The sequence below is a fragment of the Rhinolophus sinicus genome, chromosome 3 (assembly GCF_057876585.1).
Source record: "Rhinolophus sinicus isolate RSI-liver-muscle chromosome 3, RSI-T2T, whole genome shotgun sequence".
NCBI lineage: Eukaryota > Metazoa > Chordata > Mammalia > Chiroptera > Rhinolophidae > Rhinolophus > Rhinolophus sinicus.
This window is the reverse complement of record NC_142503.1, coordinates 32,699,528-32,720,943: the sequence shown is the minus strand read 5'-3', so window position 1 is coordinate 32,720,943 and position 21,416 is coordinate 32,699,528. Positions and strand designations below refer to the sequence as shown.

Here is a 21,416-nt window from a genome sequence, read left to right as displayed (position 1 = left end):
ATTGCACATATTTATTTAGCTAAAGCTTGGAGTCCGGCTTAAACAAGGGGATCTACAGTGGGAAAATTCGCCAACATGATCCGTGTTTGGACAGATCAGAAGTTCTTAGGAGAAATAAAGGTTTATGAAAAATGGAAGAAATAAACAGCTCTTTGTTAATGATACACGATTTAATCTTGTGTGTCCAGAATGGACAGGCTCATCAGATCCCACACAATGAAAATGACAGCCAGGAAATATGCTGGTGACCTGTAAGAACATTGCCTTTTGTGTGGTCTTCTGGGTCTTTAGCTTGCACTTAGCATTTAAGGCTGGACTGCTAATGCAATCCTGTATCATTAGCACCTTACATTTTAGATTGTTCAATGTGCTGGTGCTCAAATTTTAGAGTGCATAAGAATTTCATGGAGGGCTTATTTAACACAGATTTCTGGGCCCCAAACCCAGAGTTTCTGATTCAGTAGGTTTGGACTGGTGCCTGAACGTTTGCCTCTCTCACTAGTTTGCTGTAGGTAATTGATACCTTTCCCAAGACACTGCACTTTGTGAATCCCTTGGTTAGTAGAAAGGCATCGACATAAAAATGCAGTTTCCTCTCACCTGTAAAACTGTAGTCCGACTTCATATTTTACAGGGATGGAAATGTTTACTTCATTATCATAAAGGGCTTCAGGAGGTTCTTCACTGTCACTAGAAAATGCGCAGCACATACAGACAAATCATTAAACCATTGACTATTTAGAGATATTTCTGAGCATTTGGAAGAGCAGCTTAAGTTGGCAGCTAAAGAAAAGCACAAAAGAGTGGAATTCTTGATTTTTTAATGGAGGTGGGGAGGGAGTTCAGAGATGGGCATTGTTAAAAGTTCCCATGTTGATTCTGAAGTGCAGCGAGGGTTGACAACCACAGTGATTTAGTCCCAAGTGTCTCAGACTTCCATGAGGAGAATGGTAAGAATCGTTGGGTCAATTCTTAAATACACAGATTATTGGGCTCCTCTCCCAGGAATATGGATTTAGTAGGGCCTAATTTGGGCCCAGGACTTCTGTGTTTTCAACAGGTGATTCTTATTTATTTATCACAGGTGACGACCTTGTAAAGAGATGGAACTAGGCCTGCACAACTGAAAGCAAATCTGAAATCTTCTGGCTTCAGTTTAATAGTCTTTTCCATCCTAAGTGCTTGATGCTCTCTTATTATTTAAGCACTTATTTATTCTCCTGATTTTAGTTATCATTTTATTTATATCTTACGTAAACACATGCATATATGTGTATATACACATATACACATACATGAATCTTGTAATCCCTCTATTAAAAATGCATGTATGAGTGCTAGAACAATTCCAAACACTGGCTCTGGGCTAGAGTTCATGGAAATGTTCTTGACATTGACACACTTTGGGCAAATTATTTACTCTCTGTGCCTTGGTTTCTTCACTTATAAAATGGAAATTTTATTTAAATAATTAATAAATGATGAGAAATAAATGTACAGTGATTAACATAGAGCCTAGGACATAGGAAATACTTAATAAACATTACCTTTCACTACTATTATTACATACACCCCTCCATGTGACTAAATGTCTAGCATTTTTTTTCTCACAGAATGGCCAGTGATGAGTAGCTTTTAATGGCTCTGCATTGTTCCCAAGTGTATTAAGTGGCTTTGTATGAGCCAGGGGGCAGTGAAGGTAGTCTCCTGCCTTGGGTTACAGATATTTGTGTGACAGAGCTTTTGTAATGAATGGTCCCCTTCTCTCCGCCCGTCCCCCAATTTCACACTGCAGCCAAAATTAATCTTCCTAGGAAGCAGCTCTGTACCTATAACTTCATCTCTCAAAAACTTTCCTGGATCCTCATTGTTTGTTAAATGAAGAAAAATATGTCTCCATTCTGACATTTTCAATACTTGCCATAACATGCTAGGATGAACACCCCCATTTACTTTCCATAACTCTTCTGTATATTCTCTGTATTTGAGCTAAAATGGATTACCCAATATTCCTCCAAACAGATCTAGTGGCCTACCTTTCAGTTTTTGTTCAAGCTGTATATTTTGCCTGAAATGTTCCACTAACTCCTCTGTTTATGAATTGATATTCATACTTTAAGGATCTTCTCAATTATAATCTCCTTAATAAAGCTATCTTGGATTCTCATCAGCAAGTAGATGTAATTTCACCCTTCATTAAGTCTCGGACACAAGACTTATATTTCTTTAATGGATTTTCCTTATTCTACACTGAATTATAAGAAATCATATACTAGATTCAGCCCCCTACTGTAATATTCACCCTATGAAGAGGGGTGAAGAGGTTCATGCCCTTTTTAATTTTTATATCCCTACAGTGACTAATTCAATATCTTGTCCATAGTAGATATCAAATAAATATTTGTTGAGTTGAACTGAGTTGAGCATACAGAATTAATCTATCCATTAATTCATTCTCTCATTTATTCATTCATTCTACATTTATTTAGTGATTATTAGATGCCAGGAACCATGGTAGTTACTTGAGAATAAAGGAATCAAAGATAGAACTGTATCTCAGAGAGCTTACGGTCCATTGGATAACTATACTTAGAAGAAAATAAAGCCACTATTTCAACTTTCTCATTAGCCTTTTGCTATATTTAGTCCATGTTATCTTTCAGAAGCTTTGACTTTTGGGAATAAAATTGGTCAAGCTACAAAAAGATATCATAAAACTAAGTCTGTCTAATGATTCAGTTGACCTTGATGGGCAGCCAGTAAAAGTTTTTAAATTAGCAGAGGCTGTAAAATTTTAAATGAATTTAAGTGCAGTTTGGCCAATATAAATGATGTGTGATTACAAAATGTTCCACAGCTCATAGAACCAATGGTCTAATCCAGATAGATGTATTATTTCTACTAACTAAAAATGTCTTTATTTTGCTACTCATGAGGCTGTTTTTGTGAAACAAAGTGGTTCATTACCTTCTACTTCTACTGATACCAAAAAAAAAAAAAAAAAAAAGAAGCTTTCAGTGAGTCTATAAAGCAAAACATTCAAAGTATACAAAAGAAATTATATACATTCATACACATGGACTTATGCACACATATAAACCAACCTTGTTGTACTTAAATAAATGGTCACATTTTCCATGAGATAGGATGCATTAAACTGAAATAATATTTTGAAAGTTACCTATGAAATAAAAATACACATCTTTAGTTTAGTACCAGATAAGGAAAACATTTACTTTGATTAAAATATTCAGTTACATAAATGATATTACCTAAACTCAAATTATGACATTATTTAAGAAAAATCATCTTACAAAATAAAAAGTCATCAAATCTCAAAAATAGACAGAATAAGATATGATGCACACACACTTTTCAACAACGTGAAATGTAATATGCTTTGCATATTAATATTGAATTTGAATACTTTATTCAAATTATATTAATAAAGTAATTTATACTAACCATAAACCATTACCATGAAGGTACATCCTATTTATTTTATTATATTACCATAGTTTACAAGATCACAATCATAAACATTATAATTATGAAATGATCATAATTAAAGCCTCTTTAAAATAAATCTTCAAATAAAAGCAACTATCTATACATATTCATTATAAAATAGAGGAAAACGTACTTGGCTCAATTAATTTGACAGTGTAAAAAAGTTTTAGACCTTTAAGCAATAACAACAACAAAATAAAATAAAATAAAATACTATTTTAGAAATCTTTTTAGAATAATGTAAATTATAATAAAAAAGTAGTGAATTTTGTTTTAAAAAGTTGTATAGTTAGAATAATACCTAGGAAAAACTGGAAAATGTTTTTGTCATACTGATACACTGGTAACTCACTTTTGAGAAATTATTCCTGAGAGTGAGTGTGTGTGTGTGTGCGTGCGTGTGTGTGTGTGTGTATACATATCTATATACACACACAGAGGGTGCCAAAAAAATGTATACACATTTTAAGAAAGGAAAACACTGTATTGAAATTGTGATAATATATACCGATAACAAAAGATGAATAGAAGTCATGTGTATACATCTTTTTGGCACCCCATATATATACATCTATATGTATATATGAATTATATAATGCATAACTCTTCATAAACACCAACAGACAGACCAAAATAAATTATTTTTTGAAGAAATATGTAGACAGCAGAGTTCTAGTCCCACAGTCCTCATAATGCTTATAAAACTGTATTTCCCATTTTCAAAACTAATCTTGGTTTGTGCTAAGTTTGGAATTTGGCAGCAAAATATGTAGTCCAAAATGCACAATTAATAGAAACTACGTAAAATTTTATCTTTTTAATTAAGTGCTAGACAGGACAGAGTTTAATATTTAAAGCTTTTTAAATCAATGTAGGTCCTATTCACAGAAGGGATAACTAGATTCATGGGTCATGATATTTACATGGTTGTACCATATTATGTTTTTTTTTATTGTTTGGTTGTACCATATTATATTTTTTTAAATTGTTTTTTGTTGTTGTTGTTGTTGTTTTCTCCTACATATATCTTGAGTTACATTAAAAAAATTTTTTTTCTTCTAAAAACCTGGAGCTCTGCAGTTTTTTTCTTGTTTTTAAATAGCAATCACAATTGCAGCTGAAGCTTTACTGTGTAGGCTTGAACTACAATAGACAAAGGGTCAAATTACCAGAGTCTGTCAGTGAACCTTTTTCCTGCTTTTTCTTAGCCCCCTGACTGGCCTGGACATATAAGTCTTGGCATTCCTGATGAATCTTTAGACTTAGGGAAGACATTAGCAAAGTACTGGGGCTGAAGACGCTGCCTATTGCATATTGACCTAATCCTGAAATACTTCAACTGAAAATCTAGATCTTGAAATCAAAGTATTTCTAAGTGTAAAGCCCACGTAAAAATTACTTTCAAATTATCCAATTTATCTTCGTATCTCTCTATTGATGACATGAGACACGTTGATTTAGGCTTTTACCCCAAGCAGGAAAGAATTGCTAAGGAAAGGAAGAAATAGTTAATAAATGATTAAGACTATAATTAATGTCTCTAATGATTGAAGTATAACATGAAGTGTGTCATTATTCTTTGAGAAATGGAGATAATTCCATGGTTAATTAAAGTGGTCAAAGGAAGGAGTAGATATTAATTGACATTCCTTATTTCCATGTCAAATTAGAGGAATTATGGGTGCATTTTTTAAAATGTGATGTGTGTTTATAGATTTGTAGAGAAGAAATGTAATTTCACAGTACATTTTATTTGAGAGGGTCAAGAAATAGACTTTATGATGAGGTTTTGAAACTAAATTGGTATATCTAGTTAGTTCCGTAAACTAAAATGAACATAGAAGAGATTTATTGAATTTGATAATTACTGTGATTCATAGTTAGTTTCCTGGATAACTGGTAACGATGACAGGTTGTGGGGACAAAGCCAGGAGTGCAGTTTCCAGGCTCTCGGCCTCATGTGGAAAGGTGCTGGCTCAGGCAGTAAATGGCCATCTGTGATGGGATGGCCATCAGCTGTGGCTAGTTGGCCATCAGCTGTAACCAGTGAGCCACTGGCCACTAATATAATTGCCGTGGCTACGCTAGCAAAAAATGGGGGCTAGCAAGAAGATGGTGGCTGACAAGCACGGATTGCAGTTAGCACTGCGGAGTGCGGGTTGCAGATCGTGTGGATCCTGCTTCCTGTGTCACCAACCCTGCCGCCAGCGAGACTATAGTGGTATGACTCCCCTATCTATGGCTCTGTGGGTGTTCCTGTTTGGCCTCACCATGTCCTGTGTTCTTATGTGGGGAGCGGGACCAGAGACCCCACATGCCATCCTGTATGACACAGGTGTATTAAGGGAAAGGTCTTCTTGAATTCTCATTTGCAAAAAGAAGAGCTAAAAGATTTCATTATAGATATGTGACTCTGCCATTTCTAGATATCCCACCCAGTGTTTATCATCTTTTTAAGATGTGTGTTAAAGATGGCAGGGACCTATTTTAAAGTTTATAGCATTATAATATGAGAAAGTTGGAATAAATATTGGGAATAGTATTTCTCTTTTTATGTCTAAATAAAGTACCTTCTTATCTGAATCACTTTGATTAAATATTTTCCTCCTTAATAGTGAGTAAAAGAGCAAATATTTATACTAGCAAGCAAGCTTCATTGAATTATATGCAAATACCGTGTTTATCATTAAGTGAAATAATTATTCTCTGCTTTTCATGGAAAGAAATATTGTATTTAAAAAGAAATGAAAGTGCTCTCCTCACGTTTATTCAACTACTATAGGAGGTTCTAGCTAGGGCAATTAGGTAAGAAAAAGAAATAAAAGACATTGGATTGGAAAGGATGCCTCTATTTGCAGATGACATGATCTTATATACAGAATATCCTAAGGGATCCATCCTCTAAAAAACTATTAGAACTAAACATAATTTTAGCAAGGTCACAGGAGAAAAATATCAATATTCAAAAATAAATTGTATGTCTATACATTAGTAATAAACAACCTGAAAATAAATTTAAGAAAATGATTTATTTCATAATAGCACCAAAAAGAACAAAATGCTTAGGAATAAATTTCACAAAGGAAGTGCAAAACTTGTATTCTGAAAACTACAAAACACTTTTGAAAGTTATTTGAAGAACTAAATAAATAGAAAAACATTCCATTGTCATGCATCAAAAGACTTAATGTTTTTAAGATGGTCATATTTCCCAAATTGATGTACAGATTCAGTGTAATCCCTATCAAACACTGGGCTGCCTTTTTTTTTTTTTTTTTTTTTTTTACAGAAAATGACAAGCTGACCCTAAAATACAAATAGAAATGCAAGGGACCTGGAATAGCTAAACAATGTTGGAAAATAAAACAGTTGGAAGACTATGTTTTTAAAATCATTTCTTGATTTAAAACTTATAACAAAGCTACAGTAATCAAAACAGTGTGATACTGGCATAAAGTTAGACATATAGATCAATGGAATATAATTAAGAGTCAAAAAATAAATAAGCCTATGTATTTATGGTCAACTGATTTTCAGTAAGAGTGCCAAGATAATTCAATGGGGGAATGAATAATCTTTTCAACAAATGGTGTTGGTCAACTGGATAGCCACATGCAAAGAATGATGCTGGGTTTTTCCTTACCCTATACATAAAGTTCATCAAAATGGATCATAAACCTAAATGTAAGAACAAACACCATAAAATGCTTGGAAGAAAACACAGGAGTAAATCTTTGTGAGCTTGGGTTAGGCAAAGCATTCCTAAATATGACACCAAAAGTATAAGTGACAAAGAAAAATAGATAAATTGGACTTCATCAAAGCAAAAACTTTTGTGAGTCAAAGGACACCATCAATAAAGTGAAAAGGCAGCTTACAGAATGGGAGGAAATATTTGTAAATCATATATTTGACAAGGGACTTGAATGTAGGCTGGATGAAGAGCTCTTACAACTCAACAACAAAAAGACATCTGATCAAAAATTAGGTAAAATATCTGAACAGACATTTCTCCAAAGAAAATACACACATGGCCAATAAACACATGAAAAAATGTTCAATATCATTATATTATTTGGAAATAAAAAGGAATGAACTACTGACATATGAATGAACCTTGAAAACATGCTAAATAAAAGAAGTTAGTCACAAAAGACCACGTATTGTACGATTTCACACATATGTATGTCAGAATAGGCAAATACATAGAGAAAAAAAGTAGAATAGTGGTTGCCTGGGGTTCGGGGAAGGGCTATTGAAGAAAAAAAAGAGCAGTAACTGGTAATGCGTACAGGGTTTCTTTTTGGGAGGTGAAAATGTTCTAAGATTGATTGTGGTGATGGTTGCAAATCCACAATTTGGTGGATATACTAAAAGCCATTGAATTGTATGCTGTAAATGAGTGAACTGTATGTTACATGAATTGTATCTCAATAAGGCTTTTATTAAAGAGTGAGAGAAATGACAGGAGAGTCTCCATACAAAGATCTAAAATAACCTGTGTAGAAGATTCGTTTCCCTACAGGTCAGAAAAGCCTACTACAAAGGAGACTCCCATGTGGGAATTTCCCAGCTTCATTTTATCAGATATGTTACCTAGTATAAATTTGTAATTTTGTCTTGGTCTTTGAGTTTGACTCATGAAATAATTGCCTTTTGATTCCAAGAACTCAAAATTTAAACTCAATTTTCTTCACCTACAACACCCTAAACTACCATGAGGATTTATATATTTGGTTTTGAGCATATTATTTTTCATATCCATTGCCACATGTATTTTGAATATTCTGCTTACCATTTCTCCTCGTCTCAGGAAAGGATATCCAACTTTACAAGTGATATTATGATTGGATTCACAACTGTCTTTTTGGATAGCCTAGAAAGAGAAAGTAAACAGAATTAGAGTGGACACACAGGTGAAATCCTTGAGCTTGGTTTTCCAGAATTTTCCCAGCTTTGCCTTGGACTCGGCCTTGCTAAGATTTTTCTCTCAATTTAGTTGTCAGAGTCACAGCATTTTGGGATCACCTGTCACACAACCCCCCAAAATCTTTAAGTATTACTTAAATTAGGGTGCGTGAAGGACAAAGCACACCACAATATGTTGTCTAAATCTTCCACTGTGAAACAGATGCGCTAATAGCATCCAACTCACAGGATGATTAGATGGGTAGATGAAGTAATCCACACACAGTCATTTAACACAACTTTCTTGCCAGTGTAAGGAGTCTACATAGGAAGTGGGAAATGGTATCTTGATTTTTCTGCGTGTAAATTTTCTCTTTCCGTTCAGTACCTGCATAACTCACTCTCTGCACTTCTGTTACACTGTTTTGACTTTATTAGGTTTATTCTTTTCCTTGACTAGGTCTCAATTTCAGCAATTTAAGGATTCTGTGACACATGATTTTGATATATCAGAGAGTCTCTTCTCATACTGAATCCAAAAACGATATATAATCTCTAAGGAATGATATCAAAACAAAAGCTTTAAAGAAAATCTTGGTACGTTCACTATTAGAGATTACTAATTTTGGACAAAACAATTTTGGTTCTTTTAAAATCAATATAATAAAAACAATTTGCTCAGCAATACAAAAAATAGCTTCAATAAATGATTATTACAAGAATAAATCAATGAAAATTAAAAGTTTACCTCAATTCCTGAAAAAATTAGATTTGGAGAATAATGCACCATGGTTCTGGTATTATAGGCACTGTCCTTTTTATTTTTGACCGTGAGGCTAATGTTGAACTTGTCGTTGTGGGACCTGACAGTAAGCATGCCCTTTTCTGTGGTGGATACATTCAGGGCGAGGTCTGAGATACATTTTTCTTTGTTTCCACAATCCTTGGCAAAGGGAATCTGAAATGGTCACAGAAAAACATTTTCAAAATTTATTTAATTATTATTGAATATTATCTATTAATTTGTGTAAAAGAAATGACATATTGACAAATAAGCAACTCGTAAAGAGAACAGATTTCACTACAGAAATCATATGATATTTTATATTTTTTCCTATAATTTATAGGGGAAAAGAATCAACTTTTATTTCTGAATAGAAATTCTTCCAGTCCTTTAAAGAATGCACAATTTTCACAGATATTTTTCATTGTCTTTAATGTGCCTGAGTAGAATTTCCAAAAAATTAAGTCAAGTACTTTAAGATCTAAGTCTATCAGGGAACACTTGAACTCAACTCCAATTATGAGATTTTTCTATTAAAAATAACCAAATACTTAAGAACATAATAGCATTCAGTCATGAGGGTAGAAAATGGTCAAGCCACATAAATGGGAGCTTTCCTTGACCCCTCTTCCTCAGTAAGCCCCTTCTCTTTATACAATCCATCATCAAGAACTGTCCATTCTACCCCTCTTCTAAATGTCTCCCAAATCCTTTCTGCCTCTCCGCTTCTCCCACCACCTCTGGTCTTGCCGTCTTTGTTTCCTCCTTTGCTTCCTAACTGATCTCCTGCACCCACTCTTGTTTCCCTCCAATCATTCTCCACATTGCAGCTAAAGTAACCCTTAAACAAACAAACAAACAAACAAACAAACAAACAAAACAACAAAAAACACAAATCCAGTGCTGCTGCTGAACCAGTTAAAGCCATCGATAGCATTCCATTTCGCTTCAAGAAAGTTTAAAATCTGTGCAGTGGCCCAGAGTCCTGAATGACGGTGCCTCTGCCTATGCCCTCACCTCACCCCACATCAGCTTGTCCCCAGCTCTTCACATTCAGTCACACTGTGAGGTTAGCTTAGTTCCTTTTAGGCCTCAGAAACTTTCTACATATCCCTCTGCCTGGAACACTGCTCTGAGCCCTCCTCTAAATAGGGTGGGAATTCATCCTATCTACAGGTCTCAGTTTAAATGTCACAACTTCAGGGTGGTGCCCCTTGCCACTGCAGACTAAGCAGAAGTTCTCTTAGAACTCTGAAGCCCCCCTCCAGAGCACACGATCTAATTACTACCTAATGCTTGTTTCCTAGGTTGGACTGTAAGCTCTGATGCCTGGTATGTACTCATAATACTCGTAAGACACTCAAGATATATATTTGGAAGGAAGGGAGAGCAGAAAATAGATGCATGGGGAAAACTAATTCCCCGTCCCTAGTGTTTCCTCCCTGGGTGCCACACTGGTGATCCCCTCCTATGCACTCACTCACTCAGGGCTGGGGCAGTGCACTCTGAATTTATAAGCAGGAGCTGGGTGAACACAGGTCAGTCCCTTCCTATCTGTTCTGCTCTTGAGTCAGTGGTGTGCTCATGGGAAGCACACATTCTTCTCCATACCTCCATTCTACAAGTTTTATGAGGTATGCCCCCCATGGAGAAAGCCTGAGATTTCTCAGCACTGCTGGTGGATGACCTACTTGGTTGTCTGTGGCCTAAATCTGGTTCAGTAGACACCCATTATACCTAAACCATGCCCTGCAACCCAGTGTTCATGAGTAATAAAGGGAGCCCCAATTGGCCAACCCATGTCTTTCTTTTAATTGGTTCTGAACTCAGGAGAGATAAAAATAGGTGTCATTTATACATTCCCTTAGACCCCAACAATAGAAAGTTAGAAGAGTTGGGAAAAGTCTAAAAGAGTCAAATTCTTTTAAAAAATATAATTATAACTAATTAACTATAATTTTTCACCATAATTTTTAATATAATTGATTTAGGGTTGTGTGTGCATGTCTATTTATCTGTTTTAGGTTTTTCCTAATATATTCCCAAATAGGTATTCTGAATTTAAAAAAAAAAATGTGACTTACGTATTCATGTACTGAATTCGGTAAAGAATCATCAAGAATGGGACCATTTTCTGGATCGCTAAGATTAAAATCCAAAGTTATTCTTACAGAGTCCCGAAAGTCATGCTTGTCCTAGAGGTTGAAACAAAAATACATCATTGATATCATACATATTGGATGTTCTGACCTTGTTATGGCTTCCTTTTTCTGCGCTGTGGGTCAGCCTTACTGGAACGTTCTTGTGCACCTGATATGACATATAACCTCATCAGGCTTTTGCTTTGCTGGGGAGGGACACAGCTGGAATGCAGAGGCTTCAGATCATGACCAGTTGACTCACCTTCACCTTCTCAGAGGGGCCTGCTGGAGAGATGGAATATGTCGCCCCTATGTCACGCTGTACCACTCTGAGCTACTTGCATGCCAATATTGTTTCTCTCGAGACCTCAAGCTAAAAATCACTATGTAATCCTTCTAGGAAGGTCTCTGAAATTCAGAAGAGCAAGCTTCTAAATTGAGTTCATTCCATTAATATAATATGTACCTCGAATTGTAAGAATTTTATAATGTAAAACAATAAGTAAATGATGTTAATACAATCAATATTGATTATACTATCATGAGTAACAGCCATCGTTTATGGCATGTCCAGAATTATGAGCTTTTATACACATTAATGAGAATTATTTATTAACAATCCTCCAAGATGAATAATCACTGTGGTCTTTATTTTACAAATGAAAAACTGAGCCTCTAAGAGACTAAACAACTTTGCCAAAATCAGTTGGAATGTGGGGAAGCTGGGATACAAATTCCACCTTGCCTGACTCCAGAACAAATGTTAAAGTATCCATTAAACTCAAAAAGAATTTTGGAAATTTGGAAACTAGTTCTTTCCTTTTAATACCAATGCCTAGACTAAGCCAGATACTAAATTTTGGACAAATACACACTACACGGATTTTTAGCAGGGTGGAGTCAATGCCACATCTGGTTTCATGTCCTTTCAAATTTTATCTAAGTTCTAACTCCTAAATGTTCAGTTCTGACAAACTAAATAGGAGGGACAACCCCAGGTGTTTTTTTTTTCCTCCATCATAGATTGATCTTAGTGCTGACAGAATACGTTTATTTTGATATACGTCATGGGGAATATTGACTTGAAAATCACTGAGGAAGATACGTATAGCACACCAGCACACACATTTTCTATCACTCTCCTGCCCCTAACTACAATGTTAAAAAAAAAAAAAAGAATATAAACACATAAAGAATACAGAAATAAGTCAGAGTTGTGGGAAAATCAGGCTATTCCTTTAAAACTCCAAGATCATGTTCAAATCTCTAAGTTTCAATCTTGGTTACTAAAATTGGTTTTCTCTCTCTCTCTCTCTCTCTCTCTCTCTCTCTCTCTTTCTCTCTCTCTCCCCCCCTCCCCCCTCCCCCCCTCCCCCCTCCCTCCCTCCCTCCCTCCCTCCCTCCCTCCCTCCCTCCCTCCCTCCCTCCCTCCCATTCTTTCTTTCTTTTTAAGAAAATGCTTAAGAAACTCTTGCCCTTCGTTGGGAAAGCTCCCTAGATACACGGTGACTTGATAAAATACATTTACAATGGTTCAAACTGGCTTACCAGCCATTTCTAGACATTAACAATTTGCTTTCCAAGGCTCCCTCATCCACTATAATAGAAACTTAGGTAGTGCAAAGCCTATAGAAGATAGAAAATACCACATATTTCCCCTTCAATTTAAAGCCAAAGAATGAAATACATAGCTCAGGACAAGCAGAGAGCTCAGAAAGCATAAGGCCGAACAGTTCCATTCAGGGCATTTAATCACTTATTATCCATACTTGCCAGACAAGGCTGACAGAAGTTGAATGTTTTCAAGTTCAAAGAATAAATGAATGAAGAGACAGGTCTCTTATTGACTAGTGCGCTGAGCCTTTTACTATCCCGTAATATATGGAGGTCTGATAACCCACAGAGAGAAGATGAAAGACAGCTTTATAAAATGTAGTTGGAAATTAGAAGATCAGACTTGTGATTTTCTGATAAAAGTGAACAAATAAAATAAAGTTTACTTCGTGATGTGCTCTTTAAAACAGTAACATTTGATTGAGTTGAAATAAGACATCTATATTCTTGATTTCGAATAAAGTAGCTATAATATATGATTTACTTGCCAACATGTAGAAGAAATGCTTAGTGCATTTTGATTCTCGAACTGTGATGTTTCTTTGAATCTTTCTCTCTTGAGTTCCAGAGAAAAAACTTCGTGATATCTGTCTTAGTGAATCTAGTGTGACACGGTACTGCATATCTATAAAAATTAAAAAAAGAATAATTGACAGAAATGTTTTTGGGAGGTTGATTTTCATATGACCCAGTTCATTAAATTAGCATTATAAAAAAATCTCTTGGGCAATCAGTCAATAAAGTTTCTATTATTCAGCATATCCACTCTATTGTAGTACAATGGTATTAGCAGTCAGGAAGATTACCTCGAGAAACTCTATAAAACTGCTTTCCGAGTTCACTATTCTTTTACTGTTTAATTTCACTTTTTTTGTAATACATATGTTTGTATGCACACACACATACACACATGCACACCTACGTATCATCTAATTTCCTGATCAGGGCTGTGTTTACTGGATTTTCACTTAAAATATTTTTAGTTTGGAAGTGTTGGAGCCTTGCTTAGAATATTGATTATGCTACATTTCAATAGAGATAAAAATATACAGTAATGACATCTTTATCTCTTTTATAAAAAATGTCATTTTAGACTGTTCAAAGTATATAATAAAATAAGCTTAATAAATAAATTTAATAAAATAAGCATACCGCAATGTGATAAAGAAGTTAAACCTCATACTTCCATGAAGGCAACAATCTTCCTTATTTGGTCATTTAGTTAGGATATAAAAATTAAATAAGACTGAAATAATGTTAAGTATGAAAATGTAAATCATTATTTTACATGCCTTATACTTCATTTCTCTTCTAGTCAGAGACTACTGCGGAGCATAAATACACACATAGAACAGACTAAGAAAAGTCAATTGTAAAGATTAACATTTTTTTTCTCATTCCACTTATATTTATTTGGTTTGAAGAAAAAATTCCTCTTCTGCATCCAAAGGGATTCATAGTTTGGCTCCAACATATTTCACTATCATAAAAACAATAAAAAACCTTAGAAAGCATTGTGTGTGGGGAGGAGGGGGATACTCGGGCTGTGTGATGTGCCTGATGTCTGACTGGTAAACCGAGGGTAACCTTCTGAGTGGAGCAAAGGGATCTTGGGAAGGTGGGGGAGGGCAGGAGAAGGATGGGAGGGTTCTTCGTGAAAACCCACAGGAAGGAGTACTGGGCTCATTTGGAGCCCGATTTCCAAGCATGATCTCTGAATTGGTCTCTCTCTTTCTCTTATTTATTTTTTAAGCACCTGGTTGTTTACAGTAAGTGCAGAGCCAGAGGGGAACTCTGGAATGTTGAGGCCATCCCCTACAGTTTCAGCTCCAGAATTTACTCGGTTCCATAACCTGTTCCTTCTGCAGGAGAATGTTTTTTCAAGGTTCAACATAGTCACAGGAGCAAATGTGATGTGTGGATGCCCATCATTGGGGGAAATACAATACCTTCCTGGATTTCATCCTGCTGGAGTAACTATATTGTCCTCCTGCCCCAAAGGACTTGCTCTATGTATTACACTTACCAGCTTCATATATTGTGTCTTCTTTCGACTTTAATTTCACATCAAAACACACTGTAGCGTTTATGCATACTGTTTCCTTTCCCTCCATGCGACAGTTTTTCTTTTGAATATTCACTTTATTCGGCTCAAATTTCATGGTCACTTTAACTACTGCCACATCTCGGGACCTACAAACACAGTAAACAGAGGTGATTACTCACTCATTTTAATACTCAGTGAATTCCACCACTTTGGGAGTGCAAAGTGAGCACACCCCAGGGGACGATTCTGTGTGTATATTACGGGCTCCCGGGACTCCATTTCTCTGGTGAATCTTTGATACAGAAGAGATTGTGTCTGATGTTCTGCGGACACTCAGATTGTTTTGGAACTATCTTAGGCTTCTGATTCTAAAGGGTAGTAGAACGTGCCACCCCAAAATGTGACTGTAGGAGTTCAGGACATGCCATCCCAAAATATGCTGCTTTTGTGTATTGATCATTTTGAGCTGTCAGCTCTTGAAAAACATCTGATGCAGGAACAGGCTTTCTCTGAACCACCTTATCTGCTTAAAGACAGAGCCTCCAAAAGGAACTCAATTGTCACAAATATCCTCCCTGGGAGTTGCATCAACCAGGGAAGATTGACTCATTATAGGGGAGGGAACTAGAAGTCCACACCACACCCAGACAAACCTTGTCACAAACTGTCATACTTCCTATCTCTTCTTCTAAGGGCCCATTCATCTTTCCTAAAAATCGTTTCCTTTCCCTAAGAGGCACACTTGCCCCCTCCCCTATTAAGGTAGTATTTAAGCCTGAATTCTAAGCCATCTTGGGGAGTTACTCATTTTCCCCTGGGTATCTCCCATGTATCCATGAGGTACACATGCTAATTAAATTCAGGATTAACAGTTCAAACAAAAACTAAATGTATGTACTCTTTGTTCTCAACACTGGCGACTTCTGGTTTGGAGTGCTGGTTTCAGTGAGCCCTCCCCAAATACACAGCCACTTGCTGCTCAGCATTCTCCTTTCCTAGGCATCTCCTTTCAGTGTTCTTTTCTCCCTGCTGTAAAGTATAATTTATATGTAGTTATACAAATAGTTAAAACAGTTTTTTAAATAATGGTTATTATCTGTGTATGATTTAGTGTACAATTTTTATTTGACCATTAGCTCTTCAGCATTATTCTAAATTAAGACCAAGCCATCTATTTTCAGGTTTCTGTCTTCACCTCAGTCTTTCACAGTTTTCTTTACTTTTCTAGATAATTTTTGGAAAATGACCACTGAAGTTTGTTTCCACCTAAATTACATTAAACCAATGAGTAATTTGAAAGAATCAACATGTGGACTTTCCATTGAAGCACATATCATATATATATATATATATATATATATATATGATATGTGCTTCAATATATATACATACACACACACACACATATGTACATATATACATATATATGTATGTATATATACATATATTTATATATATATTTAAATTTTTTTATTTTTAATTTTTTTGGGGGGAGGATATTGGGGAACAGTGTGTTTCTCCAGGGCCCATCAACTCCAAGTCACTGTGCTTCAATTTAGCTGCGGAAGGTGCAGCGCAGCTCAGCTCCAAGTCCAGTTGCCGTTTTGAATTGAACCAGAAACCTTGTTGAGAGCTCACGCTCTAACCAACTTAGCCATCTGGCCGTCCCTCTGGAAGCTCAGCAGCAGCTGGTTGTCTTCAATCTAGTTGTGGAGGGCATAGCTCACTGGCCTACTGGGGAAATCAAACTGGCAACCCTGTTGCTCAGAGCTCAGGCTTTAACCAAGTGAGCCATCCGTCAGCCCCCATAAATATATTTTTTATTTATTATATTCGCCCTTTTTATTTCTTAATGAGGTTTGTAACTTCATTTTTCAAAATTCTCACTAATGTTATTGATATATTGTTAGCCACTTTTTTTCAAATAGAACCCTTTTTGAAATTGTTTTTTAACTAGGTAGAGCTAGAATTATTAATATCAATAAATTATTTTATTGATAAATGAATTAATAAGTAAAATGGTATTAATGTATGTATTTGACCACTGATGAGGATTTTGCAATTAATTGAAATTAATTTGGGGATACAGGTATTTTAAACGCTGAGCAACTTAAGGGTTAACTCTACTTGTTTCTTTAATATGATTTCTTTTAAAGACTTATAGTCTTCTTCAGCTTACTAAACTGCATAGTTTTTATCTGAATAATGAAGCACAAAAGGAAATAAACGTTTGGTGTAATAGAAACTTCGACCGTACTCTGAGGTCTAGAACTATTTGTGAAGTTATCAGATGCATTGGTTGTTATTAAAATACATACCAGAAGAGGGCAGCACCACCAAGGCCCCCGATAGTCACGTCAGTCAAACCGTCACCATTTAAATCCATTTCTCCGTGAATAGACTGGCCAAAAAATTTCAGTGTCTCGCCATCTCCACCTGATGGAATACGCTGTGAAAATACCAGCCGAGAGTGTTTATGTCAGAAGAGTGTCTTTAAAAACAGTTTTAAATGAATCTGAGAACTTGAGTTAACAAAAAACTAAAATTAAAGAACTTTTGGAAAAGATGCCCATGAGTCTGCTCTTATGGAGACAAGAATTTACTCAGATGTTCCCAAAGGATATTCTTTTTATAGTACAGACAAAATCATTTCAGGGTTACTGACACCAGAGAGAGGGAAAAAAAATGTATAACGTCATCTTGTCTAATCCTCAAGGAAAACATTGTGAGTAATTGGCTCTGATTTCTAGTTCCTGTTCAATCCCATTACACAGAGATACTTAAAGGACTGGAAACCTTGAAAACACATCATACAAGCAAGTAGGGGAGTATAAAATTGTCCAAGTGTCAGTGTGGTTCACTGAACTCGGGCTGGGTATAAATAACACATTCCATCAAATACGTTTTTCAATATGCGATCTTCTTTACTGTCTGTCAAAAATTGTCCTGCAAGTCCAGGGCACGATACACTCAATTTCACTCGCATGTATCCACAAAGTTGGGAGGGCACAAATGAATATGGAGTTCTCGAAGACTGATTGTTGCACATCCTCATACATAACAGGCTTGACACCTGCACTTCCTGACTTAGCTTTGGTTCAAGATGATAATATTTTAATAGAAGCTGATGGCAAGGAGACAGGACAGACAGACCCTTCCTCAACTTGAGATCTTCTCATTCTCCTGTTTTCCACTTAAAAATCATAAATTAAGAAGCCAAATAAGGCAAACCAAATGGAAACATTTTTCACGCTTTAATGTTTGTAGCTCATTGGGAATTAAGTATTTCCTTATTTTTTTCTGCAAACATATCAGAAGATATCTGCATTATTGGTTCTGAAGGAGTTGCTGCAGTGTGACTCTGGATCATCCATACACAAGTAGCACCTCTGGTTACCAGAAACAAGGGAACACATCCTCACCTATCCTTGCAAAAGCATTTTGCCGATAGTGAAAGAAATTCAACTTTAATATTCTTGTTTTGTTGTTTAAAACTGCCTCCTGATTTACCACAATGTTGGCAAAATAAATGGCTTATGACAACTCTATTACATTTATTAATGATTTTAAAATCTTTCTTTTTCTACTGCAAATGCCACGGCATTAAACTTGCAGGATTAATACTGAAGAAATAAAGTGGCAGAACACAAAAAAGAAACCCCTTCCTGTAATTCCTGATTCTGTCACACCTCAATAGTTCATATTGTTTGTTTTCAGTGAAGTAACTAATATCATGAAGATGTTTAACAGAAACAAATAACTCATTAAATGGATAGGAGTGTTGTTACTGAAATATGCCCTTTATTCTGTTTTCACTATTAACGTAATTATGATTTTATGAAAAGTTAAGCACAACTTTCCTATACATGAATAAATTTTGAGTATTCTATTGACGAAGAGAACAATCAAATGTAAAAACAAATAATTAATGTTCTGATTTTCTTGTTATATAAGCTAGAAAGTAGTAAATTCCACTTTATTTATAAATAGTTGTCCAATGACTAACTAACTATGGTTACTTAAAAGACAATTACATTAGAAGAATTCCTTTAAACTCCTATTTTTACAGTGCATTAAACACTTCTGTAAATTTATATTTTTCTCATGTAGGAAAAAATTACATTTGTGGATTAGAGCCATTAACTGACAATGAATTTAAAACAGGAACAACAGAAATTCCTTGAAGGTTAAACTTAAATATTCAGATTTTTTTTCCAAAAAGAATTACTTGTGAGAAAATGATAAATCTCTGGAAACCCAAATTCATTTGATGAAAATATACCAATTTAATTCACAAGTACAAATATACTGTAGTTTTATTATAACAACATGGATATTGAACATAAAAACAATAATCTCATCTCCCTTTATTGGCAAAATCATGTAATTACTGTTCTCTTATTCAGAAAGTGGTACCCTCTGTTTAGGATCAGACACACTGCAGATGTTAAATAGCATTGTTAAAAAGTGTTTTTGTTTTGTTTTGTTTTGTTTTTACCATTTCAAAAGATCAGATTATGGAGACATGGCAAATAACAGGAAAAAAAAACTTGAAAAAAGGATAAAACACAAAGTAATTTTTCTGTAAAGATAACTTAGAAGATAATTAGAAATCTAGTTTCCCAATAGAGTCAGAAGAATGAAATTAAATAACTCATGAAGCATGACAGGTGATGCATGGCATTGAGCCCACTTATCACTTAAGGGCGAGAAGCTGTAGGTTTAACTTCTTACTTGTGCATACTCTTTCCTGATAGTCTTGCCACTTCCATGATAAATGTACACAGCTCCCCCGTGATCATCTTCCAGGGGAGCGCCTATCACAATGTCATTAAATCCATCAAGATTGAGGTCTTTCACAGCAGCAATAGCTGTTCCAAAACGAGCCCCACATGGTTCATTTTTGTTTTCCTTTGTACATGAATTGTGTTTCAGAGATGAACAGCAAGTCTGCTTAATGGGTTCCAGGCTCATTTGATATTCAAACCTTGTCTGGAAGAAAGATAAACAGGATACTTATGGATTTCTATCATTACTACAGCAGAGTGGAATTTTTAAGTGCACACTAAATCAGCTCTATTAAAAACCATTTGTACATTAATGGTAAAGTTTGTAAAATTTCTTAAAAACTGTGCCTATCTGAGAGCAAAGTTAGAGATTTTTAAAGAACAGATTGTAGAAGTGTGGGAAAGAAGACATATTGAGGATTTTAATGGATTCTCTTTTTAATGTAATTGAGTGAGTGTATAACTCACAGCATCTTTTTAAAGCTGAAGAACTGAATTTTAAAATCCTCCATTCATGTCATTATCTTTTCTTCATCCGATATCGTGCTTCTTTGAAATGTCTCTATATATTTCCCCCTATAGAGAAAATTTACTCTGTTCAAAAGAAAACTTTTCCCAAAGCTATCTAGTGTGAAAAAGCTAAAAACTCAATAAAGGCCAGAAAGTACTAGCAATGATGGACAGGAGGAGAATACTTTCTTGGAAAAAAGGGAAAAAACAGTACCAAAAACAGGACCAAAAAAAGTTGACAGGAGGAAGCCCAAAACAAACAAACAAAAAGATACAAAAATATATGTTAACTAAATAATGAATATGGAGAGAACCTAAGAATTTAAATAACTAAATAGATGAATACTGACTTTGCTGTAAACAGCAAAAACCTCTATTGATGAAGAAATCAAGACTTATTTCACCTAATGAATGATGTCTAAAGTCAGAAGTGGAAAGCAAAATCTCACTCCAGCCCAATGAAATAATCCAAAGACCGTGGTAGTTTGCTGAAAATGTCTGGTGACACTGCGTTAAAATTCCCTACTTTTCCATAGTCTCTGCACTCCCCCAGCTCACCACCCACCCCTTTTGGCTTTAACTGCTAATGTGGCCCACACCTCTAAGCCAGAGCTCATGAATGGGTGTCTTGTGAATTTATTTATCAATTTATTGAGATGTATATTTATCTTTATCCTATATATTCTGTTAACAAAGAATAGCTCACATTTCCAAGTGGAAAATATCTAACGGTCAAAACTACTTCATTAGAATTCTAAATGTTCTTTTAGAGAATGAGGGGTCAGTGGGGGTACGAGCCCTGAAGGATACTTTGTTTCTTTTTCCAAAATGAGTGAAAAATTAGACCCACATTATGTATTCAAAATTGAAAGAAAAAGAGAGATTCTCCGGGATTTTTACCTAACTCACAGTTCCCATTACCTGATTCAGAGTGTACACATACACTTTTCCTTGCTCCTCTTTCTCTGTTCCCATGTACATAGGAGCCCCAACCAGAAGAAGGTCAGTATGAGAATCTTTATCAATGTCAATCGTTGTTAAAACACCTCCGAAGTAGGAACCAATCTAGGACACAAAACAGAACAAAAGCGTCTGATGAACATCAGAAATTCTCA

General features: G+C 35.3%; 1 protein-coding gene across 1 annotated transcript in view; it reads right to left on the bottom strand.

Moving 5' to 3' along the window:
• Positions 1–21,416, bottom strand: part of ITGA1 (integrin subunit alpha 1) — a 152,340-nt gene that overhangs the window by 13,096 nt on the left and 117,828 nt on the right. The window contains exons 13-22 of the mRNA XM_019736210.3: positions 21,223–21,366; positions 19,739–19,996; positions 17,323–17,453; positions 14,984–15,150; positions 13,446–13,582; positions 11,287–11,397; positions 9,167–9,376; positions 8,306–8,386; positions 3,105–3,181; positions 601–690 (exon numbers count right to left, since the gene is read on the bottom strand). Of these exons, the coding sequence (XP_019591769.3) occupies positions 601–690; positions 3,105–3,181; positions 8,306–8,386; positions 9,167–9,376; positions 11,287–11,397; positions 13,446–13,582; positions 14,984–15,150; positions 17,323–17,453; positions 19,739–19,996; positions 21,223–21,366 (1,406 nt within the window). The remainder of the gene's footprint in view (positions 1–600; positions 691–3,104; positions 3,182–8,305; positions 8,387–9,166; positions 9,377–11,286; positions 11,398–13,445; positions 13,583–14,983; positions 15,151–17,322; positions 17,454–19,738; positions 19,997–21,222; positions 21,367–21,416) is intronic.